This window comes from Mirounga leonina, unplaced genomic scaffold, assembly GCF_011800145.1.
Source record: "Mirounga leonina isolate KUSES-001 unplaced genomic scaffold, KU_Mleo_1.0 Mir_481, whole genome shotgun sequence".
Taxonomy (NCBI): Eukaryota; Metazoa; Chordata; class Mammalia; order Carnivora; family Phocidae; genus Mirounga; species Mirounga leonina.
Window position 1 is genome coordinate 2,220,454 of NW_023270773.1, and position 14,000 is coordinate 2,234,453.

Consider the following 14,000-nt stretch of genomic DNA (forward strand, 5'->3'; position numbering starts at 1 on the left):
TTTGCCCGGATTTGGTCAGGGAAGGCGGGCAGGGATTTGGAAGGGGAAGGAGAGTGAGTTGTGGGTGCTTACTACTTCGCTTCTCCGCAGGGTTGCACCCGGCCGGCCATGACCGCCACAGCTCCTGCAGGGGGCGCTCTCCATACAGCTCCTCCTCGCATCCCTCCAGGCCCAGGGAGGGCTACAGCCACTGCCCGGTACTTTGTGGTTTCCCTCCACCTTTCCCACACTTGAGTAAATAGTCCCTTTATCAAACTCAGATTAGCTTATTTGCATGTGCGGGACGGTTGCACATGGGGACAGCACAGCATGGTCTCAGGGACCGTTTGCCAAGCGCTCACACACACCATGGCAGGCAGTTCCACCCGCCGAGGGCTCGCTAAAATGTGCATGCAATTACTGCCCCGCCCCCACCCCGAGAGACAATCCCGGGCTTGTTATTGCTGAAGAATAGAGAACAAAAACCCTCGGGGGCAGCACCGGAGGCCCCTGGTCCGCCGGGCGTCTGCACATACCACACCCTCGGCTCCCGCCACACAGGGGAAACAGGTCCCGGAGACGTCAGATCGCAGTAAAGCATGTTTGAGGCTAATTGCCAGCACCCAAAGAATTCTAACAGGTTTCTTCTATTCTGACTCAGCCACATGGACAGCCACGCAGCGCGGGCTCGGTCTCTAAGGCGCGCGGGCACACACACGCACCGCACAGCTCTCTGGCAGCCCCTGCCACGGCAGGTGGGGAAACTCAGTCCCGACTGTCTGGGAGAAGGCGGCCTGGGTTCTGCTGCATACTGGCCATGACCTTGAGTTGGCTGCCTCCCTGCTGCCGGGAGCCTCTCCCCAGGGATCACGAAGACCATCAGGGCCACGGTTAAATGAATGAGGCCGGCACAGCCTCTCAAGCCCAGGGCACACAGCAAGTGCTAACTCCCTCCCAAGCTCCTCAGGGGCTCACTCGGATTCCCTTTGTCTCTCCTGGCCCAGGGGTCATCTCTCCACACAGACCATGGTCTAACCACCATTGTACCCTGGGCTGCTGGCCCACTGAATGTTGCTGACCACCGCCCCTGTGGCCACCTTATAGCTCCATGCACAGCCCTACTGGAGCACTTCCCTCCCTGGGAGGGCCTTCCCTCTCAGCTTTCTGGATTCTCCCAACCACACTACCCCAGGAGAGCCCAAAGTCTGGCCTGAGCCTTTTTTTTTTTTTTTTTTAAGATTTTACTTATTTATGTGACAGAGAAAGAGAGCGAGCGAGCGAGCACAAACAGGGGGAGCAGGAGAGGGAGAAGCAGGCTCCCCACTGAGCAGGGGCTTGATGCTGGGATCATAAGCTGAGAGGAAGGCAGAGGCTTAACCGACTGAGCCACCCAGGCGCCCCAGAGCCTTTTTACTTTTTATCAAGGTGTGCACCCAGAAGAAGGGGCCTCTGTCCCCAGATTCTGCACTCTGAAGTCTGAGTGGACTCAGCAAGCAAGCACTTGTGAAGGAATGAACTGTTTTGGGGTCCTGAAATAACATTAAAGTTTTTTCCCCCTTCTGATCTTAAAAGTACAACTACTTACCAAATTTTTGGGAAATACAAAAATAGTAATGCAAAACCAAAATAGAAATCCAACCACCCAGAGGTAATTGTGACTCCAATTGTGGTAATTCCTTTAGGTCTTTATTTTTCTTTTTAAGATTTTATTTATTCATTTGACAGAGAGAGAGAGAGGGAGAGCACATTCAGGGGGAGCGGCAGGCTGAGGAGAGGGAGAAGCAGGGTCCTGGGATCAAGACCTGAGCTGAAGGCAGAGGCTTAACTGACTGAGCCACCCAGGCGCCCCTTCCTTTGGGAAGTAAGCTCTACACCCTACAGGGGGCTTGAACTCAACTCACTCTACACCCTACGGGAGGCTTGAACTCAACTCACAACCCCAAGATCAAGAGTGGCATGTTCTACTGACTGAGCCAGCCAGGCACCCCTCCTTTGAGCCTTTTCTATGTGTCTGTAGGCTATATATATATATATTTCTCTGTATATTTGTACATTTATGTATATAATTAGCACATGCTTTCATATGCTTTGTGTTTTGCTTTTGTCATTTAACATCATTTTTCTCATTTTTCTCCTAATTTTAATTTTTCTGATTATTTAAATTTCCTATTTTCCTATGTAAGCCTTCTAAAATTCAGGAACAGCAGTTCAAAGGCTGAGTAAGATTCCACCCTATGACTCTGAAAAACAAACTGAGGGTTCTAGAGGGGAGGGGGGTGGGAGGATGGGTTAGCCTGGTGATGGGTATTGAGGAGGGCACATTCTGCATGGAGCACTGGGTGTTATGCACAAACAATGAATCATGGAACACTACATCTAAAACTAATGATGTAATGTATGGGGATTAACATAAGAATAATAAAAAAAAAGATTCCACCCTATGAGCAACTCCAGCTGGTGGAGATCTAGGCTGTGTTCCATCATTGGCTACAGTAGCAGCATGCTGGTAATTATGTTACTCATTGTCCTCACCTCTTGTGATACAGTTAGGCACTCAGACATGGGAGTGTTTGCATCTTGTTCCAGTTCAGTCATTAATAGGGCCCTCGCTCACTGTCAGAGGTATCACCTTGTGGGGAATAGATTACATGGACCTCCCTCGGAGGACTCAGAGGCACCACAGGGAAGAAGGGGTTGGCAGGGTGGGAGGAGGCAGATGGAGGTGGTTCCTGGGTTATGTTGTGGGCACCTGGTTGGAGGATGGTGATGCCAATCCCTAAGATGTGGTGGAGCTTGCAGGGGGTGTGATGAGGTTTGGATAGGTTGAGTCAGAAGTGTCCAGGAGACTTTCCAGGACATTCTCTAGGGGCAGCTGGAGACCCATTCCTCGCCCAGCAGAGGTCACTCGGTGTGGGTGTGGGGTGGACTTTGCTTTCCATGGATTGCTCAGCAGCTCGGTGGAAGGAAGAAGCCATCCCAAGCACTTCGCCAACACCTGTGTTAGGGCATCAGTGAGTGGGGGAGGGGGAGGAGATGGGACACTGACGTTGCCGCAATTTATCATGACCTTCCCCTAAGCTTATCACACACAGGTCTCAGATGGTCAACACTGAAATATAGCATTGTTATAACCTGTACCTCAGTCCAAAAAAAGGGGCTGTCTCAGCTGGAGCTCTAGCTTGGCCGGCTTTACTTTCCAACCTCGAACCTCTGCCTCTGTAACTCAGTGGCCCATCAGCGGGGAATCAATGACGGCCCCCTCCCCTCCCTGACAGAGGAAAGATCTGATGCCCAGAGAGAAGAGCGACCCCTCAAGGTCGGGTCTGGGGGATGCATCCTAGAATTCCACGGCTTCCACATCTAAATTAATCCTCGCTGCAACCCTGGGAGGGGGCTGTCATCATCCCCATTTGCAGATGAGAAAGCAGAGGCTCAGAGAGGTGATGTCCCTTGGTTTCACTCCTGGGTATACACCCCAGAGAAACTCGCATGCACGTACTAGGAGACCCAGCAGGGATGTTCAGAGCAGCTCCATCTCTGCAAACGGCCAGAGACCCACACCGCATGGATGAATCGGAGAAACAGAACGCTGAGTGACAAAAATGGGAAGAATGCACACAGCCAAGTCCCATTTTCATTAAAAAGACAAGCAAAAAGAATAGTGTTGTGGTGGGCGCCTGGCTGGCTCTGTCAGTGGCACGTGTGACTCTTGATCTCGGGGTTGTGAGTTGGAGCCCCACGTTGGGTGTAGAGATTATTTCAAAATAAAATCATGGAGCGCCTGGGTGGCTCAGTCAGTTAAGCAGCCGGCTCTTGATTTCAGCTCAGGTCATGATCTCAGGGTTGTGAGATCGAGCCCCACATCGGGCTCCACACTTAGCAGGAAGTCTGAGATTCTCTCCCTCTGCTCCTCCCCCAGCTTCTGTGCTCTCACTCTCTAAAGTAAGTAAATAAATCTTTAAAAAAATAAAATCTTGGGCGCCTCGGTGGCTCAGTCGTTAAGCGTCTGCCTTCGGCTCAGGTCATGGTCCCAGGGTCCTGGGATCGAGCCCCGCATTGGGCTCCCTGCTCAGCGGGAAGCCTGCTTCTCCCTCTCCCACTCCCCCTGCTGTGTTCCCTCTCTTGCTGTCTCTCTCTCTGTCGAAAAATAAAATCTAAAAAGAAAAAAATAATAAAAAAATAATAAAAATAATATCTTAAAAAAAAATCCTTTATAAAGATGATGCAGAGAGGTAGGCCCTCAAAGGCGCACGTGGAGCTTCGACATTGTTGGCCAGACCCTCTTGAGTTTGGTCGGTGGGTCTGTAATTATTCTGCGTTATATCTAGGACATCGATTCTCGAGCTGTTTAGGTTGAATACTGTGTATTTTGACCAGGGAAGAACCCACCTGGGCGTGCTGCGCTGTCAGGATCAGGCATGGAGAGACGGGTGGTTTGAGTGGCAGCTTCCTGATGGGAGGCCTCTGTTCCCCGAGAACATAATGCTGCAAAACAGACAGCAAATGGGGCACGTGGCAGTCTGTGTACATATAGCTCTAACTCTACAATTTATAGCTTTTGTATTTTATGTTTCATCGTCAGTGACTTTATATTGTTTTCGTCTCTCTGGGCAAAAAGGTGCCTTTCATTTCAAGAGGTTTTCCTTTTTTAAAAAAAAAAAGCTTATTTAATTATTAGGAAGAGAGAGAGAGTGCATGCACACGAGCTGGGGGAAAGGGGCAGAGGGAGAGGGACAAGCAGACTCCCCACTAAGCGGGGAGCCCAACTTGACTCGGGAGCTCGATCCCAGGACCCTGAGATCATGACCTGAGCTGAAGACAGATGCTTAATGGACTGAGCCGCCCCGGCACCCCTCAAGAGGTTTTCCTTTTTAAGCTGCAGTTCTAAACACTTACCTTGGTTATTTTGTTCTACACCCGAAATCAAATCTTGTTCGTCCTCTTCTCTTTTTTCCAAGTTTTGTCATGTTGTTCTATTACTTTTATAATTTCCGGAAGGAGCAGCGAGGGGAAGAAAAAAAGGGGGGAGGAGGGGCAGGACGCCACAGCCATAATGACTGAGGGGCCTGCCTGGGATGGGCAGCGGGGCCACCGAGGCCCCCTGCGCTGTGGCCAGAGCTGGTACCTGCCCAGGACCCTCTACCCGCGTTGGAGCAACCCCAGGGCTGCTCTGAGGAGGTTGTGCCCACTGCTTGGCCTTGGGCACTCAGATGTCTGGAACTCCACTGGCCCAAGTCCCCAGAAGCAGATCCCAGATGAAATGTGGCTTTGTGTGTGGGCCCGAGGCCCTGTCATTGACTGGTTCAGAACCTTGTTCTGCCCCAGACCAGCCGGCCAACAATGGGAGCGCCACGCAGGACCAGAGGGAGGTAGCTAGGCATTCTGGGACCCTCTGAGGGGAACTCTGGGGGCAAGGTAGTCATCAGCCCTCCCAGCTTGCTTCCAGTCTCTGTCTCCCTGGCTCTGTTGACTGTTGACCTTGCTTCCCCAGGCTGAGCGCCACCTGCCCCCCACCGCCGGGGCATAAGACCCAGTCCTGACCACCCTGCTCTCACCCTTCCTGAAGGCAAGGGTGAGACTTGGCTTCTGCGTGCAGGTCTGTCTCCCTGCTGGCAGAGAGCCTGATATCCCCAGCCCCCACCTGCCATCACGATGGGCTGGTCTGGCAGGTGAGTGACACCCATCTGCCCCAGAAACCACTCAGTCCCTGCCTGCCTGGTGCCTGGTCCCTCAGGCCTCCCCCCACTCTCACTCCCCAATGGCCCCAGAGAGGATGCTCTCTGGGGCTCGAAGCTCAGTGACAGTGGGGTGGGGGGGGCAGTGTGGAGCCACCATCTGGCTGTAGCAATGAGATTCACACGAGGCAATTCGTTTGTGAACAATCAAGACAGCATATACTTAAGAACGAGATTCTGCTGGGCAGATTCTGCAGGGAGCCACCAAGGAGGCGGAGAGGACCGGGCAGGGGGAAGACAGATGGGTGAGTAGGCGGGGCTGGGGGGGTGGTGTTCAGGGCCTGGTTGGGAGCCCCAGCCCCCTCTCGGTGACATGTTGGAGACAGATAAAGCTGCCTCCCTTGCAATGAGGCCTGGAGTGGGAGGGGCACGGAAAGCTCTCAGGGTGATTTGAGAAGGGACTAGAAGCTGGTCTGGCAAGGCCCAAACGTGGGCAAAGGCTTGGCATCCAGGGCAGGGCTCAGGGGGGAGGGGGGCAGGGACGCAGCAATCTGGCTAGCTGGCCCCAACTAACCCAAAACACAGGTGCCTCCCTTACATTTTGGGGAGTTCGGGCAGCATTCTGGGGCCATGGCTCAGCAGTGCCTGCATGGAGGCATTCTGGATGTTTTCCTGTTTCCCTGGAGTCTGAGTTCAGCCAGGAGCACAAGAGCCCCTGGCAGCTGCTGGCCTGCCCTCTCCCATCTGAGTGTTTTGCTGGGAGGGTCCCCATCCTGTGTCTCTGGGCCACTCCCGGCTGCCCCAGGCTCCCATGTTGTGAGGTGCCCCCCCGCCCCGGGGCCTCACCCCTCTCCTGTCAGCCCCTGCACAGGCTCACAGTGGCCCACGCCCTCATGCTGCAGGGACAGTTGTGGGCTTGGAGCCCAGAGAAGAGAACCAGGCCAGACTGGCTGGCCAGAAGGCAACGCAATCTCCTAAATTAGTCTGCTGCTTTTGCCTTTGGCAGATGGCCCCCCTCAGCGCCCCGGCAGCTTCTAAACGCACCCTGGACACTCAGGGGTACCAGGTGCTCAGGGGTGAGAGAAGGCAGGACTCAGGCGACAGGGTTTCAGAACTCATGATTTATTGACACTTATTGACCCCTGGGAGGAGACTGAGTTTCTGGCCCCCTCATCCGGGCACTCATCCCTACAGACAGGGAAAATGGCCATTCCGTCTCGGGACAAGATGCCTCTCCCAGGAGCCCTGCCAAGACATGCACAGATGAACCCTTGGCAAGGCTAGCATGGCGCATGAATGGCAAAGCTCGGCGCATTTGGCAAAGCTGTGGAGCCTCGGCGAAAAGCGCAGGCCTCCTGGGGCTGCCTCCCTTGGGCGACAGGCAGAATCAAACCCAAACCAGCTTATCTTGCACAGGCCCAGCAGGTTTCCATTGAGCCCTTGTCAGGGTCAGGCCTAGGAACCGGCGGAGCTGTACCCCAGGACCCGGGAATACTGCTGAGGTAGCCGGGCCATCCGCAAGGGGACACAGGAAGGGGTGAGGGCCGCATGCCGGCTGGGGAGGGTAGGGGGAGAGAGGGCTGCGGCCAAAGGCTGGCCCGGGACCTCACGGAGCTTGTGCATCTCCAGTGGGGCCTGCCCCCGTCACTGTTCCCCCTAAAGCACATCCCTTTCCTCGTCCTGGGTGCTGAGGGCAAGCGAGGTCAGGGAGAGCCCAGCTGTACCCTGCCCCTCTCCATGCCCTTCCGCCTCACACCTGTGGAGGGAGGGAGCCGACCCTGTCTGCTTCTCCCACCCCTGCTAGCTCACAATCAGCTCTACCTGTAAAAGCAGGGCCTGCTCTCTGAGCTTCTGTGTTCCATATAAGGCCCAACCCCAGCATCTGCAGCTCCATTCTTTCCCAGCCCACTTAACTGTAAGAATAGACGGGTAATAATACTTCATCACCCCTCCCTGCTAGCAGCCAGGGAGGGCTCCCCCGGCACGGGCAGCAGCTCCCCGGGACGCGCCAGGCTTGCCTCAGGAAGCCCCTGACCCTCCAGAATCACAGCTTCGGTGCAACCCTGTGCCCTAGAGAGGAGAAACTGAGGCCCAGGGAGGCTCCATGACTTACTCAGCTCATACAACAAGCTAGTGGCAAAGCGAGGATTTGAGAAGGGGACTGGGGCTTCCAGACCTGGGGCCCTCGTGGGACCGTGGCCCGGAGAGGAGAGGGCCCAGGGCTTTCAGAGGCTGAAGACGCCCGGTGGCTCCCAGTCCAGCCCGTCAAGAGGGAAGAGGCCTCTATGCCTAGGTGCTTGCACAGAGCTGGCGTCTGTGCAGGAGGAAGAAGGGCTCCCTCAGCCCCCAGGCAAGGATGAGCCACACCAGACAGCAGAAGCCTCTGCCAGAGGGGGGTGGTCACTGGGACAAGCCTGGAGAGATCTCCTTATGGAGCCTCGAGCCAGGGTGCGAATCAGACCACCACACAGAGAGAGCCAGGCTCCATGTGTGAAGCCCCACTCTTGGTGGCAATCACAGGATCCGACTGGCAAATAAAGGAGAACAGAAGTCCACGCTTCCGCCCTCTGCTAAGGTCATGCCCGGGGGCAGCCAGGCCGCTGGTGAAGGGCAGGCCCACATGCTGCCTCTGACCAGCCCTGTGCTGGGAAGAGCCGAAGAGGGGGCTTCAGACCCCCAGAAAGCAGCGGGGCCTTCAGATTAAGTGGGACAATTCTAGGTCACTGTTGGCTCCCACCAAACCTCTGAATTGCAGTGACCATGTTTAAGATGCCTTCAATCTTGAGCCTTGGGGCATGGCATCGGCCGCATCATGTGGGCTCCCTTATCCCTACTGTGGGAGTGAGCAGTAAAGGCTAAGCCTGTAGGGGGCATCTCCCACTGCCTCCCTCCCTTCCTGCTGCAGGGTCCGGGTGGGGGGGGGGCGCCTAGGCTCCCCTCCGTGCACTGGGATCAGGGTTCTCCCTGCACTCTCCTTGCTGGGGCCTGGCCACTGCAGGTGGATTCTGAGTACCTTCATAAGACCTCCCAGCCTGGGGGACCTGGTGCCAAGCATCCCCCTGCTGCCCACCTCCCAGCGACATTCTCCAGAAGCCTCAGCTAAGCCACCCACTGCCGTTCCCAGATCTGTAGGCCTGGGTCCTCCCACCAGAGACCCCTCTCTCTGGGCCCTTGACCTCTGCCTGGACTCTTCACCCAGCCCTGTCACTTCCAACTGGACACCAACGCCATATTTGCCTCACTGGATGTGAGCAGCCCGAGTCACCCAAGTTTCGTGGCTCCCGAGCCTCACCTGCCCAGAGCATGCTAGGGAATGTAGAGCTCTCCCCCATGTGGTCAGGCTGTGGGCAGAGCAAGATGGCAGAGGGTGCAGCCGTGGCAGGCGGGAGACAGGAGGAGGGGTTTTGGGGGCTGTGGGGCAGGTGGGCGGGATAGGCTCCAAACAGAGCCCAACGCCCCCAGGCTGCCCCCGGACTTGCAGGGGCCTCTAAGCGTATTTCCCAATGAAACCAATTTGGTTACTAACACAAGACATTCTAGGACATTCCAGTCAAACGAGGAGTCCGCTTCATGGAGCTCAGTCCCTCAGCCTGGGCACCAGCCAGAGACATGAGCAGTAGGGCCCAGGCGTGGAGGGAGGCTGGTGGGGCCAAGGTCACCCTGATCTCCCGGAGCCCCGCGGTCTGGCCCAGGCCGCACAGCACAGCCTATGTTCTTCGGGGCTGCTCTGCTGTCAGCAGCGAATGGAATCACAAGATACGGAAAGAACTCATCCGGGAAGAATTCTAGCCAAGATCATGCCACTATAACAAAATAAATCCTGCTTCTGTAAAAATGGAAACATGCCTGTTAGAATCCGTCCAGGCCCAGCGGTTCTAGCCTTACCTAAAGCTGTTTAAGGCACTTGAATGGCTTATTAACACCACCTGGAAAAGTTTTTGTTTCAATCCTGATTTAGAGAAAAAAAAATTCAGTAATACTGCAAAAGAAGTTTCTTCTAAAAAAAAAAAAATCAATACTTAAGTTTTCTAAGAATAAAATAAACGCTAAGCTCTGCTTAAGTTATATGACACAACAGGTCAACTTGGCACTGACAAAACAGACAAAAACCTGAAATACTGCTTCTGAGTTAGACTTCCCTGGGGAAAAAAAAAAAAAGACCACAAACAGAAGACACACGTGTCATCATTCTGACCTTCCCCTCCCTGGGTGTGTGCGGGCTGGGAGGGAACCAGGGAGGCTGGGGGCCGCCGAGCACCCACTGCAGACCAGATCCCTGGTGCTCCCTCCTTCCCAATGGGGCCGTTCTCCCCACTCTGGGAAGCCGGCTTGGTAGGCCAGGACCAGCCAGGCACATCTGTACAGATGAGTCCTCCCAGCCGTGGCCAGTGAGGAGCCAATGAGAAACCTGGGCCGGACACCCAGGACACACCTGGAGATGTCCACGGCCCCTGGGTCTGTCCGGGGTCTCACATGCAGTGGCCTGCTGCCCCAGGCGCATGCCCAGTGTCTTTGGTCCGGCTGCGGCCCGCGCCTGTGGCCTCTGGTCCTGCCCCCTACCCAGCGGAGCCTGGAGAAGAGCTAATCCACTTCCCAGGTCATCTCTTTGGTGAGGTCTCCTCCCTAGGCCTCCTTTGGAGATCCGGGCCATTTCACTGCCTGCAGGAGCAGGGCATAAATAACCCCCCGTCCCCCCAGTGCAGTTCTGCAGCCACCAGGATGGACTGATGCAAGGAGCACAGGGGACTCGGGGCCCTGGGAAAACACTGTGAGGGGGACACCCGCCCGCCCACCGCTGCCGCTGCCACTGGTCTGGTCCTAAGGCATCCGAGGGGGATGGGCCTGGGGTGGGGGCAGGGGGCCTGCACCTCCTAGCTTCTCTGTGGAGTATTGGTCTCTGGCTCTGAGAGGCCAGAGGGCACATCCCCTGCCCCCTGGGTCCCGCCCGTCAGTAGGTCTCGGGGGTCCCTGAGGAAGACCACCATGACCGTGATGTTGTCGTGGGAGCCCCGCACCCGGGCTGCAGCCACCAGCTCCTCAGCCACCTGCAGCCCGCTGCCCTGCTGCCTGACCAGGTGGCTCTGGACAAGGCCAGCGACCTCCTGGTGGGGGACGACGTCGAAGAAGCCATCACAGGCCAGCAGCAGGTAGTCCTCGGAGCCCGTCAGCTCCCGAGAGGCCGAGTCTGCCTCCCCCGACACGTAGGGCTTCTGGAACACGTCCCCTGCACGCGGGAGAGAAAGGCCTCACGTCAGAGGGCCGGGCTGCCTGTTGCCAAGGGCCACCTGCCAGGCCCGGGCCTCACCACGGCCACTCCCCTCTGGCACCCATGCTCACCGGTGAAATTTGGTAATTTCACGCAGTGCTAAGGGCTATGAAGAAAACAAGAGAGGGCGACGTGGCCGACTTATTCTGGTGTCCCAGAGGGCCGAATTAGGGCCCAGCCAGGCCAGAGGTCAGCTCGACAAACAGCCTCTTCACTGCCAGTGGAGCGGGGCCCAGAGTCGGAGAGGGGGGATAGCTGAGGCGGAGGACCTCACTTTTCCTTCCTTATGCTCAGGTCTGCAGGTTCCCTTCCCCTCAGGACGCTCTCTGTGGGACCCCACATCCAATCCGCTAGCCAGTCCTGTTGACTTTACTTTCAAAGTGCAACTGGAACCCACCGCCCCCTCCTCATACCTTGCCGCTTCCTGACACGGACGTGCCCGGGGTGTCCCCCTCTGTGGAAGGAGTCTCTGCTTGGAGAGCCCCCCCTGCCGCCACCTCCCCACTGCAGTGTGTCCAGAGACCCAACAGCAGTGGCGGCAGCAGGAAGAAGGGCTCTAAGGCCCGCGTGTGCCGGGAGGTTAGGAGGGACAGATGCCACACTGCGGGGCTCAGCAGGAACAGAGTGGTGTCTAAGTACCTGGGGGTAGAGGTGTGGCTGCCGAGGCCCAGCCTGAGGCCCAGCAGCAGCAGGATGCTGACAAAATAGGATTGTGGAAGAATAGGAGTCTTCCTTTTTTTTTTTTTTAGATGGAGAAAAGAATCAGCATGAATGGGGGGAGGATAATCGATAATCTTCATTTATGGAATATTTGAAAATGACCTTCCAGCACAGATAGTAGCTATCCAAGGGTCTCCTAGTAGGTTTTTTCTGAGGAACTGTTTTAACGAGGAGATAATCGCATACAACTTAAACTGGGATTATTTTTGTGAGATGGAAGTCTCTGAGGTGTTTGCACGTGGGCTATCTAAATTCACCAGAGGTCCTTCACAGTCTGATTACATGGCCCCACAGACCACAGGTGCTTTATCAGCGCAGGACGCTGCTGTCCCCAACAGCTGGGTGACCCTTGGGCTGCAGACAAGAGGCCTTGGTCTCCCGCCCCTTGCCTCCTTACCAATGGCTCTGGACACGGCCAGGGTCCCGTTGACTCTCCAGCAGTCCATGTGAGACACGAAGCCGCCCAGCGCCTCGATGCGCTCCTTCTCGTCCTGTGGGGGACAGCCAGAGTGGGGGCTGGGGCAGGGTGCCTGGCGAGGCTGCGCGAGTGGAGATGCATTGATTTCCGACGCCGAGCTGTGACCACAGCCCGGGAACGACACCCAGAGGAGGCATTAGGAGAACGGCGAGAAACCATGAAGAAGCTGCACATCCTCCTCCGAATGCAGGAAGGCCCACCTCAGACCAGCTGTGGCCACCGAAGCCCCGCTGCCTCACCTTTCACTCTGGGATACTGTCCCCTCCTTGCAAGCCGCTGGGGCGAGAGCAAGCCTGTGCTGTGTGTGGCCACCTGGCAGGCCTGGATGAAACCAGGCCCTGTCCTTTCTCAAAGTCCCCCTGCTCCCCCTCCTCCCAGAAGTGAAAGCAGCACGCCATGTTGGGCCCCAGGGTACCAGCATCCTCAGCTGGGAGCTTCCCATGCCCCACGGGACAGTGTCTGCTGGATAGGCCAGTCCCCTCTCTCTGGGACCACGGATGTGGACCCTTCCACCTGGAGACGTTCTCTGTGCACATACAGACCCACTGCAGGGTGGGAGGGAGGGGGGACACCGTACCAAAGGCTGGGCCACCCATGCGGTTCCCTGCAGAGGCGGCGGCAGTGGGACTCGGAAGGTTTGCAGCAGCCCTGACCTGTCTGCACGGCTCCCTCTGGGCCTGAGAAGCCACCGTGGTGTTGAGCAGTGCCAGAAAAAGGCAAAAAGGATCGTGAATGTGGGCAGGGAAGGAGGAGGAAGGAATGCGCAGGTGGAGGGGAGAGAGAGACTCAGAAGGGTCTAGGGAGAGGCAGGCAGATATGCAGGCTGGCTGGCTGTGCTCTTTGCCATGGTGCCACATGGTAGGGCTCCAGGAAAGGCTGCCCGGAAAAGTCCCTGCCGGGCCACAGAGGTGGCGCGGGACAGCAAGCTTGTGGGGACACAGGTGGGCAGGAACCTAGAGGCTCGCATCTAGTCCTGGGGTAGGACGGTCCACCAGGGAGCAGATGCCAAATGGCCTGGTGGTGCAGTGACGGTGGAGGGACCCAGGACAGCTGCCATTTCTCAGCTGTGTGCTCTGGGCTAGTTACTTGACCTCTCTGAGCCTCAGTCCTCTCCTCTGTACGACAGGGAGAGCTTATGTAGGAGGTGAGGCCAAGGAATGCTGTCCCTCCTGGCTGTTGTGGTGATCACTGCCTGACACTCCCTGCAGTGCTTTCCAAATCCAGAAACCACGAAAGGACAGCTCCACTCAGTTACCTGAAAACCAAAGTGTCTACAAGGCAAAAGCCCATAAACATAGATAAAGCGGCGGGCTATTTGCAAATCGCCCTGCAGACAAGGAGCTGACCTACAAATTGATAAGGACAATAGCAGGAGACCAATGAGCCAAGGACAAGAAGGAAGGGCTCTCCAGAAAGGCAATGTAAATGATCTTCAGTGGTTGAGAAGATGCTCAGCCTCAATCCGTAATGGCTAACACCCCAAGCTTCAGGGGACCCCTCGCCCCCAACCCCAGCCACTCGAGTCACAAGGGCCCTCCCTCTGAGGAACACCAGGAGCTCCCTAGGAAGGTGGTCCAGGGCTCCTCTTACTTCGTTGCCCACCTGACCATCCGCTATCCTGCGCGGTGCAGCGTGATGGGGGCTGGGATGTCCCATGCACAGAGGGAGGGGGCCCTTACTTGTCGCTCAGGTCTGTGAGGTTCCATCAGCTTCACCACCTGTCCCTGCTGCACCAGGATGACCTGGGAGTCCCCGAGCCAGGCGACGTGCAGGGTCTTTCCCGCGATCAGCGCGCACACCCCCGTGGTGCCACTCTGCAGCCGCTGCAGGGAAAGAGGGACGCCCGTCCAGGCTGACCGACTCCTGGAACAGGGCTCAGCCA

General features: G+C 56.5%; 1 protein-coding gene across 2 annotated transcripts in view; it reads right to left on the reverse strand.

Moving 5' to 3' along the window:
* Positions 1-6,760: 6,760 nt before the first annotated feature.
* The window catches only part of PPM1F (protein phosphatase, Mg2+/Mn2+ dependent 1F), a 26,660-nt gene continuing 19,420 nt past the window's right edge, over positions 6,761-14,000 (reverse strand). For both annotated transcript variants that reach the window (XM_034989208.1, XM_034989207.1), the window contains exons 6-8: positions 13,798-13,941; positions 12,038-12,131; positions 6,761-10,878 (exon numbers count right to left, since the gene is read on the reverse strand). In XM_034989208.1, the coding sequence (XP_034845099.1) occupies positions 10,526-10,878; positions 12,038-12,131; positions 13,798-13,941 (591 nt within the window). In that variant the 3' untranslated portion in view covers positions 6,761-10,525. The remainder of the gene's footprint in view (positions 10,879-12,037; positions 12,132-13,797; positions 13,942-14,000) is intronic.